At 53.9% G+C, this 20,040-nt stretch overlaps 1 protein-coding gene across 1 annotated transcript; it reads left to right on the forward strand.

Moving 5' to 3' along the window:
* The first annotated feature begins 512 nt into the window (after positions 1-512).
* Positions 513-19,876, forward strand: ACACB (acetyl-CoA carboxylase beta). Its single transcript, XM_015878440.2, is given in 54 exon segments — positions 513-653; positions 974-1,382; positions 2,164-2,296; positions 2,465-2,603; positions 2,743-2,852; positions 3,105-3,186; positions 3,456-3,554; positions 3,796-3,905; positions 4,105-4,215; positions 4,360-4,569; positions 4,845-5,015; positions 5,193-5,354; positions 5,524-5,687; positions 5,985-6,135; positions 6,215-6,318; positions 6,905-6,986; positions 7,460-7,605; positions 7,675-7,825; positions 7,898-8,032; positions 8,430-8,576; positions 8,682-8,870; positions 9,044-9,144; positions 9,218-9,306; positions 9,385-9,509; positions 9,901-10,014; positions 10,097-10,210; positions 10,598-10,687; positions 10,773-10,891; positions 11,070-11,207; positions 11,296-11,395; positions 11,496-11,603; positions 11,708-11,764; positions 12,333-12,374; positions 12,446-12,661; positions 12,745-12,900; positions 13,410-13,613; positions 13,708-13,842; positions 13,844-13,864; positions 14,145-14,267; positions 14,459-14,728; positions 14,995-15,092; positions 15,206-15,326; positions 15,415-15,525; positions 15,943-16,086; positions 16,170-16,290; positions 16,458-16,554; positions 16,730-16,826; positions 17,074-17,209; positions 17,299-17,476; positions 17,716-17,828; positions 17,927-18,081; positions 18,207-18,377; positions 18,625-18,761; positions 18,866-19,876. Coding segments are annotated over 53 exon segments (7,125 nt in total). The 5' UTR covers positions 513-653; positions 974-981; the 3' UTR covers positions 18,993-19,876.
* The last annotated feature ends 164 nt before the right edge of the window (positions 19,877-20,040 follow it).

Below are 20,040 nucleotides of genomic sequence, written 5' to 3' on the forward strand. Positions count from 1 at the left end.
TCCAGCCGTGCTAACGGGGAGATATTTATGTTTGACGTGAACATCACGTGCGGGCTGAGGGAGATCCTAGTGCAGGCTGCGGGTCTGAAATGTGAAACCCGGCAGTGGTCAGGAGCTGCCCCTGGTCTGCAGGGCCATACAGGGGGTCACAGTCCCAACTTAGGGGTCCAGCACGGAGCTGTGGCCCTTTGGGTTGACTTTTGGGTTCATCTTGGATTACCAGCGGGCTCGGACATGATGGTGAGTGTGGGATACTGGTGGTGGTTGGGGGTAGCACTGAGTGGAGGAGTGCTGAGGTTTAAAATGGGGGGTGGGTGGGTTGTTGTGGGGGCATGAAAGGGGGTGTGAGGAGCCACGCAGCCCTCCTTTAACTAACATAGCATTGGCATTCACATCAGTGGTGCTGAGATTCACATTGGGTCAATCTCAATAATTGCCTGCAGAGGAAGGCAGGGTGACAGTGCCCCCCATCCTGCCCCCCCCTCCCCATTAACTGCTGACAGAACCAAACGTTCCGTTTAACAGCCCTTCCACTTCAGGGCACTGTGGGGCTGTTGGCCCCCTGGGGGTGATGATGGCTGCCCCCCCTTCATCCCCCACCCCCCTCCTCATGGCCAGGTGTCCATTTTAGCCATGAGGTGCTTTTCTATCAGGTAAAAACTTGAGGTGTTCACAGACAGAATAGGGGGGAGGGTGGGTTGGGTGCTGTTAGGGGCATTGAGGGGGGGGCACAGGGGCAAAATGGAGAATGGGCTGGGAATGCTGAAGGTCATGATGGGTTGGGGGGTGTGAAAGCTGGGGGGCAAGGTGGGCTGGGTGCTATGGGGAGCGCTGGGGGGAACATAGGTTTCCTTGGCTGCGGGGGCTGGTGGGGTGTCAGAGCTCAGAGCTGGGCTGAAAGGAGCCCCTGCTGAGGGTTGAGCTCAGCCTGTGGTGCAGCAGAACTCATGGAGCATCTCCATTTTCTCCCCAGGGTGGTGAATGTTGCTGGTGGCTGCACTCCTGATGATCTTCGCACGGCTCATTTTCACCAAGATGTCCACCTTGAACGCCAGGAATGAGGATGAGACCCCTGAGCAAAGCCCAGCCCCACCACCCACCCCAGAGCTGGAAGCCTCCCCAAACCCCCTGGCCCCCAGCCCCCCATTGCAGCCTGCCATGGGGCAGCAGGAGCAGATTGTGGTGTACAACCCCATGGCGCTCCGCAGGCCTGCGCTGGCCAAGTTTGTGCTGGGATCCTTTGATGACAACTCCTCTGATGATGAGGTGGTAGCTGCAGCTTTCAGGGTGGGCAGCCGCCGCAGCAGCCTGGCCAGTGCAGGGGGGACGAGTACTGAGCCCCCTGCCATGGCTGCCCCACAGGAATCTGCTGTTGAAATAAGGTACAATGCAAGGCTATTGAGGGGGGCATCAGCACATGGGGGTTTCTTTGGCCAAGGAAGTGAGATTGGTGTTGGTTGTGGTGCTGAGCCTGCAGTATGAGCAGCATCAGGTGCTGCTGGTGTTTGCCACACAGTCTCCATCCCTCCAAGTGACTGTTCTGTGCAGGAGCATCACTGGGAGAAGATGTAGAAACGAGAGAACTTTCTCCTGTATTGTCAATACTGAGTTTTGCAAAACACCTCTTGACTTCTTAAGTCTCTGCATGTTTGGGTAAGCCTGCAGCAATAATGCTCCGTGCCATTTGTGTAAGAGGACAGAAGGTGCTGCCTGCTGGCAGGATTCAGCAGCTTCCCATGCAAGCACAGCTGATGACGATTATAAATAACTGGAAACAAAGCCCTGCTGCCCAACTCCTGCCTGCTCTGCTCTCACTGCTGTTAAAAATAAAGGACCTTTGCAGGATGATGTAAACCAACAGCCCCATCACCCAGCACAGCCAAACAGCGTCTTGAGCTGTGAGTCTGGGAGCTGTCGGGCACCTCTGGTTTCCATCTGCATTGGAATACAGGAGGAACTCTCTTCTGGTGGTGCCCAAGCTGCAGGGTTGTCTTTTTGCCTTTGCTTATTTGTAGCCCAGCTGTGAAATAATATCAAAAGGTCCAAATTGCTGCTTTACATCTTTAGGGATCCTCTGTGCTTTTCCTGGGGATTTGGGGTTATAAGTCCCAAAATGCTCTTTTCATCCCAAATTGCTTCCCCAGTTGTTTCATCCCCCTGCAGACCCAGCATGTCCGGGCTGAACCTGGCCAAGCGCAGCCGTGAGCACCGCAAGATGGACCTGCAGAGGGACTTCACCGTGGCTTCACCTGCTGAGTTTATTGCCCGCTTCGGGGGGAACCGAGTCATTGAGAAGGTGTCTGCCTGCCTTTGCCTGGCATGGTTCCTTTTTGGGGTGTATCTTTGTGCTGCCTCCATCCGGAGCTGCCATCCCTTCAGTTTCACCCTCCCTTATTGTCCCTGTGCTGCTGTTCCCTGGTGTTCAGCTCCTGTGCTTGGTCTAATGATGCCCTTGGACCTGCAGGTCCTGATTGCCAACAATGGCATTGCTGCTGTCAAATGCATGCGCTCCATTCGCCGCTGGTCCTATGAGATGTTCCGAAACGAGCGGGCAATCAGATTTGTTGTCATGGTCACCCCTGAAGATCTCAAGGCTAACGCAGGTAATTCCTTAATACTGATCCCAGGTGCAATGAGCCCAGCGTGGGTTCCCCTTCCACGCAACCAGATCCAGGAGTAAATAACTTCCCACTCCCCCTATGTGGGAGGGGATCCCCCCCACTGCTGTGTGTTGTCTTTTAGAGTACATCAGAATGGCAGATCACTATGTGCCCGTTCCTGGAGGAGCCAACAACAACAACTACGCCAACGTGGAGCTGATTGTGGACATTTCCAAACGGATCCCAGTCCAGGTAACAGCTTGTCATTGGTCTCTCATCTCTTTGCTGGGCTTACCCTTATGACTGAGGTCATGCTCTCCCTCCTGTGATAGCGGGGCTTTCACAGGCTGTAATGAATAGTTGGGAAGCAGAGAATGCAAGAGGGGTGCTCCAAGATGGAGTGATATTCCCCTCAGCACAGAGGAACCAGGCGTGATGCCAATGCCTAAGGGAGGATGCTGGAGCAGGAGATAACAGCTCGTGCTGCTCCCTCTCTTGTGCCAGGCGGTGTGGGCTGGCTGGGGACATGCCTCGGAAAACCCCAAGCTGCCAGAGCTGCTGCAGAAAAATGGGATAGCTTTCCTAGGTAAGGTCACGTTGCTTTGGATAAAAGCAGATAGTTTGTGCTGCCCAGCTCAGGGACATCCCAGGCTGCACCTTGAGCTCCGTTCCACAATGGGCAGTGGGTTTATGGAGGCATTCCCTGCATCCCTGTCTTGGCAGAAGGGCCATCCATCGGCCTGTTGGTGCCAGCTCAGTGGGGAGCAGCTTTCTGTTGCACTGACTGCCTCTGAGCAAAAGGATTCAGCCAGTTTCCAGTCTGGCCATGCTCATCCTTTCCTTCCCTGTCCAAAGGTCCCCCCAGTGATGCCATGTGGGCACTGGGGGATAAAGTTGCCTCAACCATCGTGGCTCAGACAGTCCAGATACCAACGCTGCCATGGAGTGGGAGTGGTAAGCACCTTCACTGCAGCCCCATACGCTCTCTTTGTGCTGATCTCTCCCTCCCCAAAGAGAGCACTGACCTGAGGCCCCTAGCCCCATACTGAGGACCCTATGGCAGCTGAGCAGCTGCTGGTTTGGGATGCACAGACACAGGGAAGTGACACATGCCACCATGGGGTCCTCAGCATTTTGGTCCTTGTGGTGGCCTCACTGCCCCTATGATGAGCACAGCCCCAAGTTGTGCCCACAGGTCTGGTGGCTCAGTGGACTGAAGAGGATCAGAAGGACCAGCAGATGATCAGCATTCCTCTTGAGACATATGGGCAGGGCTGTGTGAAGGATGTGGAAGAAGGCCTGGAGGTAAAGCTGAGTGCATGAACAGCCAGTTATCTCTTGCACACCATCATTTCATTCTGGAGCATGCAAGCTCCAACTCTTCTGGGCAACAGCAATGCAAGGATGTTTTGGTAGCAGTTTGTCCCTGTGTGCTGCTGCAGCTCGGGGTGATCTGGGTGGGTTCCAGAGCACTGTGGCTATACCAATCCTTGTCCCCTCTCAGGTGGCCAAGAGGATCGGGTACCCACTGATGATCAAAGCAGCAGAAGGTGGTGGGGGCAAAGGCATCCGGAAAGTGGAGGCAGCAGAGGAGTTTGGGGCCTGTTTCCGACAGGTGAGAGATGCCCAGGGTGTTTGTCTTGTCCCAGTCCCATCCCTCAGCCAGGCTGGGACATACACTGGGGTTCTGTTCCCAACTTGTGACTTGAGATGCATTTCAGAGGGCAGTGTCAGAGTGTGATCCCCCTCCCCTCCACAGGTGCAGGCAGAGGCACCTGGGTCCCCCATCTTCCTGATGAAGCTGGCCCAGCATGCGCGGCACCTGGAGGTGCAGGTGCTGGCTGATGAGTACGGCAATGCCATCTCCCTCTTTGGCCGTGACTGCTCCATCCAGCGCCGGCACCAGAAGATCATTGAGGAGGCGCCCATTACCATTGCGGCTCCTGCTGTCATCGAGGTGATGGAGAAGGTGGGTGACCCTGGTCTTTAGGTGGTGTGGAATTTAATGAAAAAGTGATCCTTGCTGAATTTATTGTGGTTTGAGGAGCCCGTGACTCCTAAGGAAAGGAGGGACTCCATGATACGAACAAACCTGAAGCACATTGGGGCAGCATGCTTTCTGAAGACACCTGTTGGTCCTCTTTGTGTCCTTGCTCAATGCAAGGGCATTACTGCCCCATTGCCTGACACAGCCCTGGCTCTGCAGTGGTTGTTTCTCACTGCTGTGGTTTCACGATCCCGCAGTGTGCAGTACGCCTGGCACAGATGGTGGGCTATGTAAGCACAGGCACTGTTGAGTACCTCTACAGCGAAGATGGGAGCTTCCACTTCCTCGAGCTGAACCCACGCCTGCAGGTTGAGCATCCTTGCACGGAGATGATTGCAGATGTGAACCTCCCTGCTGCCCAGCTCCAGGTACCTGAATGCAGCGTGGAGGGTGCAGGCAGAAGCAATGCAGTGTCTCCCATTTATTGCTGGCCTTCTGCCTGGAGGAGCTGTCTACAGCTTAGCTCCTCTTCCCCTTGTTCCCAAGAGCTGTACGTGTGATGCTAAAGCCTCGTTCCAACAGCTCAAATCCTCTTCCTCGTGCAGATTGCTATGGGCATCCCCTTGCATAGGATAAAAGACATCCGAGTGCTGTACGGGGAGAGCCCGTGGGGTGATAGTCCCATCTGCTTCAACAACCCTGCCAACCCCCCCGTGCCCAGGGGCCACGTCATTGCTGCACGTATCACCAGTGAGAACCCTGAGGAGGTGAGCAGTGGGGATAGGGGGATGTCCTCCCCAGTGGGACAGCACTGATAGGAACTCAGCCCCATGGGTCTGTGGCTGTCATAAAACACAGAGGGGTTCCTCCTTCCTCCTATTTACACATGCATGGGTTCCAGGACTTATTTCTCAATGCTTCTGCTCTTTGTTTTAGGGTTTCAAGCCCAGCTCAGGGACGGTGCAGGAGCTGAATTTCCGCAGCAGCAAGAATGTCTGGGGCTATTTCAGTGTTGCTGCTGCAGGAGGACTTCATGAATTTGCTGATTCTCAGTTCGGGCACTGCTTCTCATGGGGAGAGAACAGAGAGGAGGCCATCTCGTGAGTGTGGCAGCTGGGGTTGCAAGGGGGAAAGACTCCCAGTTGGTGCATGAGCCAGGAAAGCTGGCTCTTGTCTCAGGTGATAGTGCTGCTGTGCTGATCAGCTTATTGGTGTTGCAGAGTCTGTTTAATGAAAGCCAAAGTTTTCCAGCTGCAGTGATGTTATGGCTGATGGGCCATGGTGACCCTCAAACAGGCTGTATGGCCTGGTCTGTGTGGAGGGGCAGCTCTGAAAGCAGGGGATGGATGCAGCTGTGCCCTGCTCGGTCAGTGATGGAGATTTTATCTCCATAAAAGGAACATGGTGGTGGCCCTAAAAGAGCTCTCCATCCGTGGGGATTTCCGGACCACAGTGGAATATCTGATCAAACTTTTGGAGACAGAGAGCTTTCAGAGCAATGAGATCGATACCGGCTGGCTGGACCATCTGATTGCTGAGAAAGTGCAGGTGGGGGAGGTTGGACCCTACCACCTCTGGGTCACCTTCTGTGCGGAGATCCCAACCCCTTTATTGTCACCTCCATCAGGCAGAGAAGCCGGACACGATGCTGGGTGTTGTCTGTGGTGCTCTGAACGTTGCAGATGCTGCCTTCAGGACATGCATGACTGACTTCTTACACTCGCTGGAGAGGTGCGGGGTGGGAACTGCATGTATTGGGTGGTGAGACTTGATGGCCATGGGCACAGGGATCACAGGGAGGGCATGTCCTGCTATTGGGAGCTGTTGTGGCTCCTGCAAGCACAAAGACCTGAGTTCTGTGCTGCCTTGGCCATCTTCTTTCCTTCTTTCTCTTTGCAAATGTGGAGGTGGTGCCTCAGGACATGCTATGCCTTCAGGACTCTGCCTTCACGTTGCTGTATCTGTAGAGAAGAGCAATGTTTCATGTAGTTGTGAAAGTGGCATTTCAGGCAAAGCAGCTCAACTGAATGCAGCTTGCTTCTGCTTTGCACTTGAGCGTCAAGGTTATTCCTTGACAAGGACACTTGGGGCTCTCCCCCAGGCCTTTATCCGAGCTTGTTTTGCCAGTCCCTGCCCTGCTCTGTAATAGGTGCTCACGTGGGCTGTGTACAAACAGATGCCTGTCCCGTCTGGTCACCTTCTCCATGCGACCTGACACCAGCAGCACTGCTGACATGTGGCCTATTTGGCTGCCTGCCCCTTTGCACAGGCGAGAAATGAAACCCTGATGGTGCCTGACCCCACTGATGTGTTCCAGGGGCCAGGTGCTGCCAGCAGCCTCCTTGCTGAACATCATCGACGTGGAGCTCATCTACGAGGGCATGAAATACGTTCTCCAGGTAGGAGCTGTGCTGTGCTCCTCTCAGCAGTGCTATCTGGCACCACTGGCTTCTCAACAGTATGGGGATATGCCTCATGCTTGATAGAAGGAGTATAAATATGTGATAAATACAAGGTTGTCATTTAAATATATGCAGCATAGGAAATGAGGTTTGGTAGCCTTGTTTTTAAAAGGCAGGCATTTGCATACATCCCATTGCCTTGATTTTAACACAATCAAGAAGTGTGATAATATGATGAAGAAAGGGGTGGATGTGGCACTGAGGGATGTGGTCAGTGGGCATGGTGGTGATGGGCTGGGATTGGACTTGATGATCTCAGAGGTCTTCTCCAGCGTTTACCATTCTATAAGGAGATCCTTAACTTCCTTTGCTTGGAAGGGACCTTAAAGATCATGTAGTTCCAACCCCCCAGTAACTCAACTTCATGGAGAAACATCCAAGAAAATACTCTCTCTGGCCACTGCCTGCAGGTTGCCCGTCAGTCCTTGACCACGTATGTCATCATCATGAACCACACTCACATCGAGATAGATGTGCATAGGCTGACTGACGGAGGGCTGCTCCTTTCTTACGATGGTAGCAGCTACACCACCTACATGAAGGAAGAGATTGATAGGTACCTCCTCACTGGGCCCCATGTCCCAGCAGCTGTGTGGCCATGCTGAGACATTCCCCTCTTCTAAAGGTTCCGGATCACGATTGGCAACAAAACGTGTGATTTTGAAAAGGAGAAGGACCCGACAGTGCTGCGCTCCCCATCTGCAGGGAAGCTGCTGCAGTACACAGTGGATGATGGTGGCCACGTCGATGAGGGGAGTGTTTTTGCAGAGATTGAGGTGAGTGCATTCCTGCCTTGTGGCTCAAGACCAAAGCAGCCGTGGGTGACAGCTTTGCCCATCCCGATGCAGGTAATGAAGATCATCATGACGCTGACGGTGGAGGAGGCGGGCAGGGTGCACTATGTCAAGCGGCCGGGTGCGCTGTTGGAGGCAGGCTGTGTCATTGCACACCTCGAGCTGGATGACCCCACCAAAGTGAAGCCTGTGAGTCTACAGGACAGCAGGGGGTGGTGGCTGAGGCTTGGAGCTGAGCAGCCACTATTTGAGGCACAGTTGGGGATGTGCTGTTGTCTTGGCACAGCACTGCATGCTCATGCCATATCCCTCAGTGGCAGCACTGGAGCTCGGGTGGCTGCTCCCCAGTATGGCACTACATAAGCATCCTGAGCATGCTTCCATGGGTTCATACTTATGGTTTTTCTGCATCTTTCTCGTGATGACATATTGGCAGAAACACGAAGCTGACCATTAAGGTGCTTCTTTCAAACAAGCAGATACTGGAGGGGTGATGTAGCTTTCTGCTGGGGACAGCTGTGACTTTTGGGGGCCCCACACAATGTTGGGGAGGGCCCACTACTGATAACCCGCTTGCTCTCTCCAGGCAGAGCCGTTCACAGGGGGGCTCCCAGCACAGCAGACCCTCCCCATTACTGGTGAGAAGCAGCACCAGGTTCTCCGCAATGTGCTGGACAACCTCACCAATGTCATGAATGGGTACTGCCTGCCCGAGCCCTACTTCAGCACCAAGGTGGGTGCCCAGGGAAGGAAGCACCCTCAGTTCTTGGCAAGCCACATGCCTTGCAAGATGTGCAGCACTGGGGCTGCTGTGCTTCCCCACCTCTGCTCCTTGCAGGTGAAGGAATGGGTGGCGCAGCTGATGAAGACTCTGCGGGATCCCTCCCTGCCCCTCCTGGAGCTGCAGGAAATCATGACGAGCATTTCAGGAAGAATCCCTCTCTCGGTGGAGAAGTCGATCCGCAAAGTGATGGCTCAATACGCCAGCAACATCACCTCTGTGCTCTGCCGCTTCCCCAGCCAGCAGGTGAGCAGCTTGCCTTCACCTCCCCTCTAGCTAGAGCCAGCCAGGAGCTTCAGCTTGCATTTGTCCTGCTGGGAGATGTTATAATAAAGTGGGGAAAAAAACAAACTTGAAAGCCACTGTTCACTGCAGTGCTGGCCCTGAGCAGTGCTAGACCTTGTGCCCTCTCCTTGCAGATCGCCAATGTGCTGGACACCCATGCAGCCACGCTGCAGAGGAAGGCTGAGCGGGAGGTCTTCTTCATGAACACGCAGAGTGTGGTGCAGCTGGTGCAGAGGTGAGCCTCGTGCCCTCCTCGTCCCCAGCCCATCACCACCCCTTTGCAGCACATTGGGGTCTTTGCTGCCCAGGTACCGTAGTGGCATCCGTGGCTACATGAAAGCGGTGGTGCTGGACCTGTTGAGACGCTACTTGCAAGTGGAGATGCAGTTCCAACATGGTGAGGGCTTGGGGACCTTGGGGAGGGGTTATGGGGCTCCTAGGGGAGCTGCAAGGCTTATGGTGCTCTTCCCTATAGCTCACTATGACAAGTGTGTCATCAGCCTGCGGGAGCAGTACAAACCCGACATGACTCCAGTGCTGGAGAGCATCTTCTCCCATGCCCAGGTGGCAAAGAAGAACCTGTTGGTGACCATGTTAATTGTAAGTGCAGAAGTGGAAGTCTAAGGCAGGGAAAAGCCTGTAAGCCTCATCACTGTGAGTGGGATGTGGTTGCCCCAGTGCTCAGCTGCCTGAAGCCATCACAGCCCCTTGCTTTTCCCTCCAAAGCAGGCAGAAGCTTGATAAACTGGTATTTCTCTACTCCATGTAAACCCAGATTTGGGGGGTTGTGTTCAAGCATCCATTCATTTTTGGTTATGTGGCTGCTTGGTAAGGGGTCTTCTTGTCCCTTGCTTAGCATTGCTTTGCTGCACTGGGCTCAAAAAGCAGAATTTTGCTGGGTTTCATCCTTGTTCCCATCGTGGGGTCTCACCCCTGCTGTCCACATGGGGCAGTAAGGGGCTGAGTCAAACCTTGAGGTGGTGCATTGCAGGACCAGCTCTGTGGCCGTGACCCCACCCTGACAGATGAGCTGACAGCCATCCTGCAGGAGCTGACACAGCTCAGTAAGACAGAACACTCCAAAGTGGCACTGAGAGCCCGGCAGGTCAGCAAGCACCGCGCTGTCCCAACCCTGTCCCCATCTCCTAACCCCATCCCAGTGCTCTTGGTCACCTTTCTTCTTGCAGGTTCTCATTGCCTCTCACCTGCCCTCCTATGAGCTGAGGCACAACCAGGTGGAGTCCATCTTCCTCTCTGCTATCGATATGTACGGACATGAGTTCTGCCCTGAAAACCTGAAGGTTGGGAACCTCGCTTTTCCTCACAGAGAGAATTTTGCTTTTGGTTGGCTTTGAAGTTTGGTCTGCAAGTGGGTTTAGTTTGAAAAATAGTAAAGAAAAAAAATGCATTAAAGCTTTGCTGTGGTGTCAGCCCCTGTACAAAGCAAAGGGGGGATGCACCCCATTGCTGCCGATTCCTGTTTCCTTCTCCCTGCACTGCTGATGTGTGGGTCCATGCCTGGGTCTGGTGGTGTCCCTAAGCTGAGCTGGGCATTCCAACACATAGGTGTTGATTCCTGTGCAGCCCTTACTGATGGACCCCATGGGGATGTGCCTTCTCCTTTTCTGTAGCTGGGTGAGGAGAGATTCTGTTCCATTCTTGCCTTAAATGTTGCTTTTTCCCTCTAGAAACTGATCCTCTCAGAAACAACCATCTTTGATGTGCTCCCTTTCTTCTTCTACCATGACAACCAGGTTGTGCGCATGGCAGCGCTGGAGGTGAGGACCTGGGGACATACAGGGGTGCAGATGTGTGCAGATTCAGTGGTACCCCCACATCTGCCCCCCATCACCTCCTTCCCAGGTGTATGTACGACGTGGGTATATTGCCTATGAGCTGAACAGCCTGCAGCACCGCCAGCTGAAGGACAACACCTGCGTGGTGGAGTTCCAGTTCATGCTGCCTTTCTCCCACCCAAACAGGTACAGCATCCCTCACCCTTCTGCCCACTCCTTCTATGAGATCTTTTCTGAAAAGCTTCTGGATTTGCTTCTGCAATGTATGGGGACCATGGAAGGGAGGTGCTGGGTGAGCCCTCTGTGGGCTGTGGTCTCACACAGGATCTGTGGTGGTTGACAGCCATCTCTCTACCCCACGCAGGATGTCTGTCCCCATCAGCATCTGCAATCCTGACCTGGCTCGGCACAGCACCGAGCTCTTCATGGACAATAGCTTTTCACCCCTGAGCCAACGGATGGGAGTCATGGTGGCCTTCAACAAATTTGAGGACTTCACGAGGTGGGGATGCAGGGACACTCCTGGTCGTGGTGCTGTCCCCATGGGCTATGGGACAAAGCACTGGTTTCTCACCCCACTGATTGGGCAGGAACTTTGATGAAGTGATCTCCTGCTTTGCCGATCCACCTCTGGAGAGCTCCCTCTTCAGTGAGGCACGAGCCACCGTCTATGGGGAGGAGGATGCCAAGGTGGGCACAACACTGCTGTTGTCCTACTCTGGATGGTGCAGGGATGGTGGTAGCACAGCTGTGTTGGGGCAGAAGGTCTGAGCAGGGCTCTCATTGCTAGAACATCCATGAGGAGCCAATCCACATCCTCAACGTTGCACTTCGCCGGGCGGACCATGCTGAGGATGAGAATCTGGTGCCCATCTTCAGAGCCTTTGCCCAGTCCAAGGTGTGTCTCGTGGCACATTCCCTGCCAGATGGGACACTGCACCTAAGGGGCTGCCTCCCCTATGGGCTGGCTGTGCTCTGACCTTCTCATCTGCTTCTGTGCAGAAAAACATCCTTGTTGACCGTGGCCTCCGAAGAATCACATTTCTCATTGCCCAGCAGGTCAGTGCAGACTGAATGCTGACAGGGTGGCTTTAGGTACATTATGCTTCTCGTAGAATCAGAGAATGATTTAAGTCAGAAGGGACTCTTGAAAGCCGTCTGGTCCCACTGCCTGCTGTGCACAGGGACACCCACAGCTCCATCAGTACCCTGATGTAGTACTGATGATGAGTACCCGTCCCCTGACCTTGGGTGCCTCCAGGGATGGGGCCTCTGTTTCCCTAAAGCCCATATGCTGTCTAGAAATACTCTGTACTCAGAGCTGTGGGATGGATGTTCCTCACACTGGGAGGGAGAAGTGGGGATTAATGAATGAGCATTCAGTGAGTGATTTCTCTCTGGTGTTATCCTCCATGCTGCTAACATCTCCAGTTACGTGCAGTTCCTCTATAGTCCCTCCATACCCTTAAGGGCATTGATTTCTTTTAGCTATTTCCCTCTTTATGGGTGGAGGACCTATAATGTTTTTATTTCTAGTGAATTCACTGCAAAACAGAAAAAGCCTCTGCATTCCAGCTTTCTTCACGTCATATTATACATCATCTTATCTTTCCACTTCTTTCCCCAGAGAGAATTCCCCAAGTTTTTCACCTTCAGAGCCAGGGATGAGGTAAATCTGTCCCCCCAGCTGGGATGAAGCAGTGGCTGTTTATATGGCTCTCTCACCCCACACTGCACCAGTTTGAAGAAGACCGTATCTACCGGCACCTGGAGCCGGCGCTGGCCTTCCAGCTGGAGCTGAGCCGCATGCGCAACTTCGACCTGACAGCCATCCCCTGTGCCAACCACAAGATGCACCTCTACCTGGGGGCAGCCAAGGTGCAGGCGGGCAGCGAGGCCACCGACTACCGCTTCTTCATCCGCGCCATTGTGCGGCACTCAGACCTCATCACCAAGGCAAGGCTGGGAGCTGCGAGGCCGCCCTTCATTGCTGCCTTCCAGTGCTCGAGGAGAGCTTGTAACGTCCTCATGCTCTGCAGGAGGCCTCCTTTGAGTACCTGCAGAACGAGGGCGAGCGGTTGCTCTTGGAGGCGATGGATGAGTTGGAGGTGGCCTTCAACAACACCAGTGTTCGCACCGACTGCAACCACATCTTCCTCAACTTCGTCCCCACTGTTGTCATGGACCCCTCCAAGGTGCATTTCTGCCCCTCCATGTTGTCTATTGGACCTGGTCCTGTCCAGTGTACACTCAGTCTTGGACAGGGGATTGATTTGGCGGTCCCAGAAGCTCCTACAGTTTAAATTCTCAATTTGTGGGCTTGTTTGCTCTGGGTTTTTTGCTGGGGAGATGCTGAGCTTTCACACTTAGCAAGTGAGTGGGGGCTTGTTGCATGGCCTTTGTAAGCAGTGATTTGCTGGAGGACACAAGGGTGAATGGTGGGCTCTCCTCTAGTTGTATAGGACAGGAAAGTGGTGGCTGTCTGCTAAAGCAGCTGTAACAGAGTGGCTTTCCCTCTTCCCAGTGGAGGGGCTGAAAGGCAGCACTGGCCCCTGGTGGTAGGGAGAAGGAGAGGGAGGGGGATCCCCTAAAGCAAACCTGATGTGGCTGTTTGGTGGAGATGCAATGGGCTGCTCTAATCTTGTCATCACATACATGGTGTTCCTGGGGCTGGACAGCAACCCCTGTGCTGTCCCACACCCAGATTGAGGAGTCAGTACGGGCCATGGTGATGCGCTATGGCAGCCGGCTCTGGAAGCTGCGGGTCCTGCAGGCCGAGCTGAAGATCAACATTCGGTTGACACCGACAGGGAAGGCCATCCCCATTCGTCTCTTCCTGACCAACGAGTCGGGCTACTACCTGGACATCAGCCTCTACAAGGAAGTGAGGGACCCCAGCACCGGCAATGTGAGGACTGCAGAAAGTGGGAACCCCTCCATGACCTCTCTGAGCTGCTCCCATGTCCACAGGGAGACAGCCAACGCTCTGCTCTCCTCTGCAGATCATGTTCCAGTCATACGGGGACAAGCAAGGGGCACAGCATGGCATGCTCATCAATACCCCCTATGTCACCAAGGACCTGCTCCAGGCCAAGAGATTCCAGGCACAGTCTTTAGGGACGTCCTATGTCTATGACATTCCCAGAGATGATCAGGCAGGTGTGTCTGGCTGAGCTGAAGACTCCAAATTACTGATTGTTTTTCCCTGAGTTGGCCAAGGAGAAAAAGCAAAGTGCCCAAACTCCCTGTGTTTTCAATGATATGAAGCATTTCAAAACTGATTCCCAGCTCTTGCAAATTGCCATAGCTGTATTCATGAAGGCTGTGAGCTATAAAGCCTTGTGCAGTGCTCAGACACCAAGTTCTGCTCACACCACCCCCCAGCAGCAGGCTTGGTGCCCTGTTCTTCCAGCCTGTCCCATGCGTGTTGTCTTTGCAGGCTCTCTTCAAGCTGTGGGGCTCCTCAGAGCTGCACCCCAAGGATGTGCTGATGTACACAGAGCTGGTGCTGGACTCACAGGGACAGCTGGTGCAGATGAACAGGCTCCCTGGAGGGAATGAGGTAGCAGGGAAGGGTTTGGGAATGGGGTGCAGGGAAGCTGTGCTGTCACAGGTGGGATTTGCTGGTGGCTTCCCTGGTCCGAGCTTTGTTTCAAGCCCAAGGGCTGCTCCTCAAACAGTTTTGTCTGTCGGTTGTGCAGTCTCCAGCTCTGGGAGGAGCCAGCCCTATGACGCTGTGTCATTTTGGGGCAGGTGGGGATGGTTGCCTTTAAAATGAAGCTGAAGACTCCTGAGTACCCAAAGGGCCGGGACATCGTGCTCATCTGCAATGACATCACACACAAGATTGGCTCCTTTGGGCCAGAGGAGGACCTGGTGTTCCTGCGAGCCTCAGAACTGGCACGGGCTGAAGGCATCCCTCGTGTCTACATTGCTGCCAACAGTGGTGCACGTATCGGGTTTGCTGATGAGATAAAGCACATGTTCCAAGTGGCCTGGGTGGACCCTGAGGACCCCTACAAGGTGTGTGTGCACCTTTCCTTTGGTCATCAGAGAAAGCAACAGAGGGTTTAATGGGGGAAGGATCAGAGCTAAAAAGGGGCGATAAATCTGTGGGGTCAGCACTAGGGAATGAGAGTCCCCAGTGCTGTGGGGATGGTTCCCTCTACTTTCCCTGGTGGGGCTGAGATGAAGGCTTGTGTAGGCATGGCTGCTCTGCCCAGCCCTGCTCCGGACCCTGCTGTGTGGTTGTGAGTATGCAGCTCCATTCTCCTTCTCCATGTTTTCAGGGGTTCAAGTACCTGTACCTGACTCCCCAGGACTACACGAGGATCAGTGCCATGAACTCTGTGCACTGTGAGCACGTGGAGGAAGGGGGTGAGTCCAGGTGAGCCTTGCCCTGTGTCTCCCCACGTCCTGGCTCACTGTCCTGCTGGCCCCACCATGGAAGTGAGTTTTGTCCTGTCCTACCCATGCCACTGCAGCACTGCCTTCCTGCAGGTACGTCCTCTTGGACATCATTGGGAAGGATAATGGTTTTGGGGTAGAAAACCTGCGAGCTGCTGGCACCATTGCTGGAGAGTCCAGTCGTGCTTACGATGAAATAGTGACCATCAGCATGGTACAGCCTGTGCCTTTTCCTAATAGAGCTGGTGAGGATCATTGCTGCAGCCCACAGTAACCCTTTGTGTCCTTGTGTGCATGCCCAGGTGACATGTCGTGCTATTGGGATTGGTGCCTACCTGGTGAGGCTGGGTCAGCGTGTCATTCAGGTGGAGAACTCCCACATCATCCTGACTGGGGTCACAGCTCTCAATAAGGTACCATGCTCCGGCCCATATCCTCACCCAGTGCTGTCCCTTTGCTCCTTCCCTATCCTGTGGGAAGAGGATACACCCCCATGGGTCCTCATGGGATGTGTTGACTGAGGGAATACCACCCTGCAGGTGTTTGGTGTTGCTTTAGGGCCAGTGCAAGGTGCAATGCTGGGCTGCAGGGACAGATGAGCTCATGCCATGGGCAGAACCCATCTCTGGGCACAGCTCTGTGGCCTTGAGCTGGCTTGAAACCTTCAGATATCTAAATAAGGGTTCTTTTGCTTTAACATCACCCTTGTAGGCAGAGGTGGAAATTCAGCCTCAGAACAGAGAGAATACAGCCGGTACAAAGGCAGATAAAAATGATCTGGAGAGGTAATTCCTGTGCTAGCAGAGACTTATCTGTGTTTCTCTGCCCAGGTGTTGGGGCGTGAAGTTTACACATCCAATAACCAGCTGGGAGGGGTGCAGGTCATGCACAACAATGGTATTTCCCACATCACTGTCCCGGATGACTTTGAAGGAGTCTACACCATCCTGCGGTGGCTCTCGTACATGCCCAAGGTAGGAGGGTGCTGCAGGACTGTGGTGTGGGGTGTTATGGGGTACCTGACTGGTGACCTGCCCTCTGGGGCTTCCCCTTACAGGATAACCGGAGCCCAGTGCCTGTCATTGCCATAAGTGACCCCATCGAAAGAGAAATTGATTTTGTCCCTTCCAAAGTCCCTTACGATCCCAGGTGGATGCTGGCAGGGAGACCCCATCCAAGTGAGTGAGAGCAGCCTGTAGCCCCTGCAGCAGTGTGCTTAAATGCACCCTGTGGCTGCAGGCTCTTCCATTTCTGGTGCACAATGTGCTTTTGGCTGCACATTGATGTGCAAAGAGCCCTTCAGTGTGCATGGCTGTGCCATTCCTCTTCCCTCTGTGCTCTGCAGCTCTCAAGGGGACGTGGCAGAGTGGTTTCTTTGACCAGGGAAGCTTCCTGGAGATCATGAAGCCGTGGGCTCAGACTGTCGTGGTTGGCAGAGCGAGGTACAGCTGTGAGCAGGGGATGCTTCCCAACCCCTGATGCTGCGAGCACAGACAACTGCAAATCATCTTTGCTCATGGCACCGCTTTTGGGATGGTGACAGCCAGTGTTGGACCTCTCTGGGTTGTGGCATGGAGGGCAATTGGCTGCTACTAAGGCTGCTGTGCCTTGTTGCAGGCTGGGCGGTCTCCCTGTGGGTGTCATTGCTGTCGAGACCCGCACTGTGGAGGTGACGATACCTGCAGACCCTGCCAACCCTGACTCGGAGGCAAAGGTGTGTTGGGAGACCTCAGTGCTGCTATGAGGCAGAGCATCCAGCATTGAGGTTGGGGGAACAAGTGGGGATAAAGCTTAGCACAGAAGAGCTTAGCACAGTCTTTTGTTATGTCTTGACTCTCCTTGAAGGCAGTGTAATCAGGGTGCTCTCACTGTGTCTCCTTCTTGTGCACTATGTGCTGCTGAGTGCTGTGCCTGGAGGTGCTGACCCCAGACTCAGCACTGCTGCTCTCTGTCTTTTCCAGATAATCCAGCAAGCAGGACAGGTCTGGTTTCCAGATTCTGCTTTCAAAACAGCCCAGGCCATTCGGGACTTCAACCGTGAGCATCTCCCGCTGATGGTCTTCGCCAACTGGAGGGGTTTCTCCAGTGGCATGAAAGGTACCCAGGGTGTCCGTGTTGCTGTGCCATGCCACCAACCCTCCTGTTGCACTCAGGGTGCCTGGCCACTGAGTCCCTTTGTCTCCCAGACATGTATGAGCAAATGCTGAAGTTCGGTGCCTTCATCGTCGATAGCCTGCGGGATTTTAAGCAGCCTGTCCTGGTGTATATCCCGCCTCATGCTGAGCTGCGGGGAGGCTCCTGGGTGGTCATGGACCCCACCATCAACCCCCTGTATGTGGAGCTTTACGCAGACAAGGAGAGCAGGTCAGCCTCTGGTTTTCTCCAATGCAAATTAACCTGCATCAGGGCGAGCTGGAAGAAGTGGGAGACAACAGCCAAGAGTTCCGATCTAGAAACAAAACCCTGTTGGGTTTTCTGTCCCAAATTCTTAGGGCATAAACTGCTTGAGCTGCAATGCTTTCCTATCAGCAGTGACCTCTTTTTTTCCCAGGGTTTATTTTCCCCTGCAGATCGGTCCCTGCTTTACCAAACTTTCCTCCTAGGGGCGGCATTCTGGAGCCTGGGGGAACGGTGGAGATCAAGTTCAGGAAGAAAGATTTGGTGAAGACCATGAGGAGGATCGATAAGGTTTACGCCAAGCTTGTGGAGCAGCTGGGTAAGGGGAAAGGATCTTCAGCGCATGGGCCTTCGGGTGGCTGAGATGGGAGTGCCAAGCAGAGCCCGTGTTGGGAAACAGCTGGTAATGTGCTGCAGGGACACCTGAACTGGCTGAGGTGCAGCGCAAGGAGCTGGAGAAGCAGCTCAAGGCCAGGGAGGAGCTCCTGCTGCCCATATATTACCAGGTGGCTGTGCACTTTGCTGACCTGCATGACACCCCTGGCCGCATGCAGGAGAAAGGCGTCATCACGGTGAGCACAGAGGCTGGGGAAGGGGCTTGGTGGGGGGCTTTTGCAGCAGTGTATAGGTGAGAGTACCTCCCTTCTGCTTCTCTTCCTATGCAAAGGCTTAACCTGGGCTCTGCCTGTTTCTGCAGGACATCCTGGAGTGGAAGAACGCCCGCTCATTCCTCTACTGGAGGCTGCGACGGCTGCTGCTGGAAGAGGTGGTGAAACTGGAGATCCTGAAAGCCAACAGTGAACTGAGCCACATCCACATCAAGTCTATGCTGCGACGCTGGTTTATGGAGACAGAAGGAGCTGAGAAGGTATGCAGGGCCATGGTTTGACCCAAATCTTTTGCATTTTCAATAGTCTGTGAAGCTTTCACGGGTTCCAGTTTCCAAACCAAGCCCTCTCTCTATGGCTGCTATATGGGTGGGGGCAAAAGCATGTGTAATATATGCAGGACAATGCTATTATCTATTGTGCCATGGGAGGAAAAACCTGAGGATGTAGCAGAAGGGGGAGGATTGGGCCATGTGAGTAATGGGACCACGGTGCTGCTCTCCCCAGGGATACCTCTGGGACAACAACCAGGTGGTGGTGGAGTGGCTGGAGAAACACCTGCAGGAAGATGATGGCAGCAAATCAGCCATCCGGGAGAACATCAAGTACCTGAAACGGGACTACGTGCTCAAGCGCATCAGGAGGTGAGTGGCTATGGGAGCTGTGTGTGATGGTACGGCCATACCCTGTGCTGGGGACAGCGGGTGGTGGCCTCCCAGGCTGCAATGATCTCCCTTCTGCCTCACAGCCTGGTCCAAGCCAACCCTGAGGTGGCCATGGACTGCATCATCCAGATGGCTCAGCACATCACCCGCGCACAGAAGGCTCAGGTCGCCCGTCTCCTGTCAGCAGTGGACGGTGAGAGCCCATCCTGAGCCAGCAGGAGGAGCACTGGTTCCTCAGCCCTCCAGCTGAAGCCTTGGGGTTTCACTTTGTGCCTAAATAAAGGATGCCAATGTCTGGACCTTAAGCTATGAAGACGCTCTCTCCATCTGGTGCTGGATTTGGCAGAGATAAACGTGCTCCAAGCCAAAGCTGGAGGCTGGACCTGGTGTGGAAGTTGACTTTTAAAAGACTTAAACAACTTCTGCTGTGTTTTAGTTGCACGCCCTGGCCTTAATCTTTTAAACAAGCAGAAGTGTCAAACACATTCAACAAGAGTAGCTGAATGAAGAGAGAGGTCTCCATATGGGACTGTGACCACGTCCTGGCACAAGGAACTGCTGAGGAAGGATCAGCCTCAAACCAATGCTTTAAAACAGACTCAGGAACTGCAAGGAGCCATTTGTCCCCATCCTTCTCTGCTCTGGATGGCGACCTGTAGATGTGACCACAAAAAGCTGGTGGACAGAGAAGACATCACAAGCCGTAGTGGGGATATCAGCAGGGATATCAGCTGACTGCATGCTTTGCAATGCCTCTGCCTGTGTAACTCCGTTGCAGGAGCATCACACTGGGCTTAGCTTTGGGTCTGAGCGGTGATCACAGTGGCAGTGCAAGGGGGGGCAGCTGCTTTGAGGGCAGCAATGGGACTGATGTGATGGGGTGGTGTTGGCACTTTGTTGGTCTTCCTTGGTTTCCTGCCCAGGGAGGGTCCCCTCAACCTCCAAGTGAGGATGAAAAAGACACGAGGAGATGCTTTGTAATTTGGAAGGAGTGACTGCATTGTGTCAGTGATATCAGAGTGCTGCTGCAGGAGCACATTCACCCAAACCAACACCAATAAAACAAATGCTGCCCTGAAGGGAAACCTTCCTGAGCTCTTTTGTTTTGTCATTGTATAAACCCAGGACACGAGAAGGGAATAGTGACTGCTGCTGTGTGGTGTGCAGCACAAGGATTGTGTTGGTAGCATCCCCCACCATGAACTGAGATTAAGTGGCCACGCTGAGCTGCAGCACGGGCTGCTTGTCACTACAGTAA

The sequence above is a fragment of the Coturnix japonica genome, chromosome 15, assembly GCF_001577835.2.
Source record: "Coturnix japonica isolate 7356 chromosome 15, Coturnix japonica 2.1, whole genome shotgun sequence".
In the NCBI taxonomy this organism is placed as follows: Eukaryota; Metazoa; Chordata; class Aves; order Galliformes; family Phasianidae; genus Coturnix; species Coturnix japonica.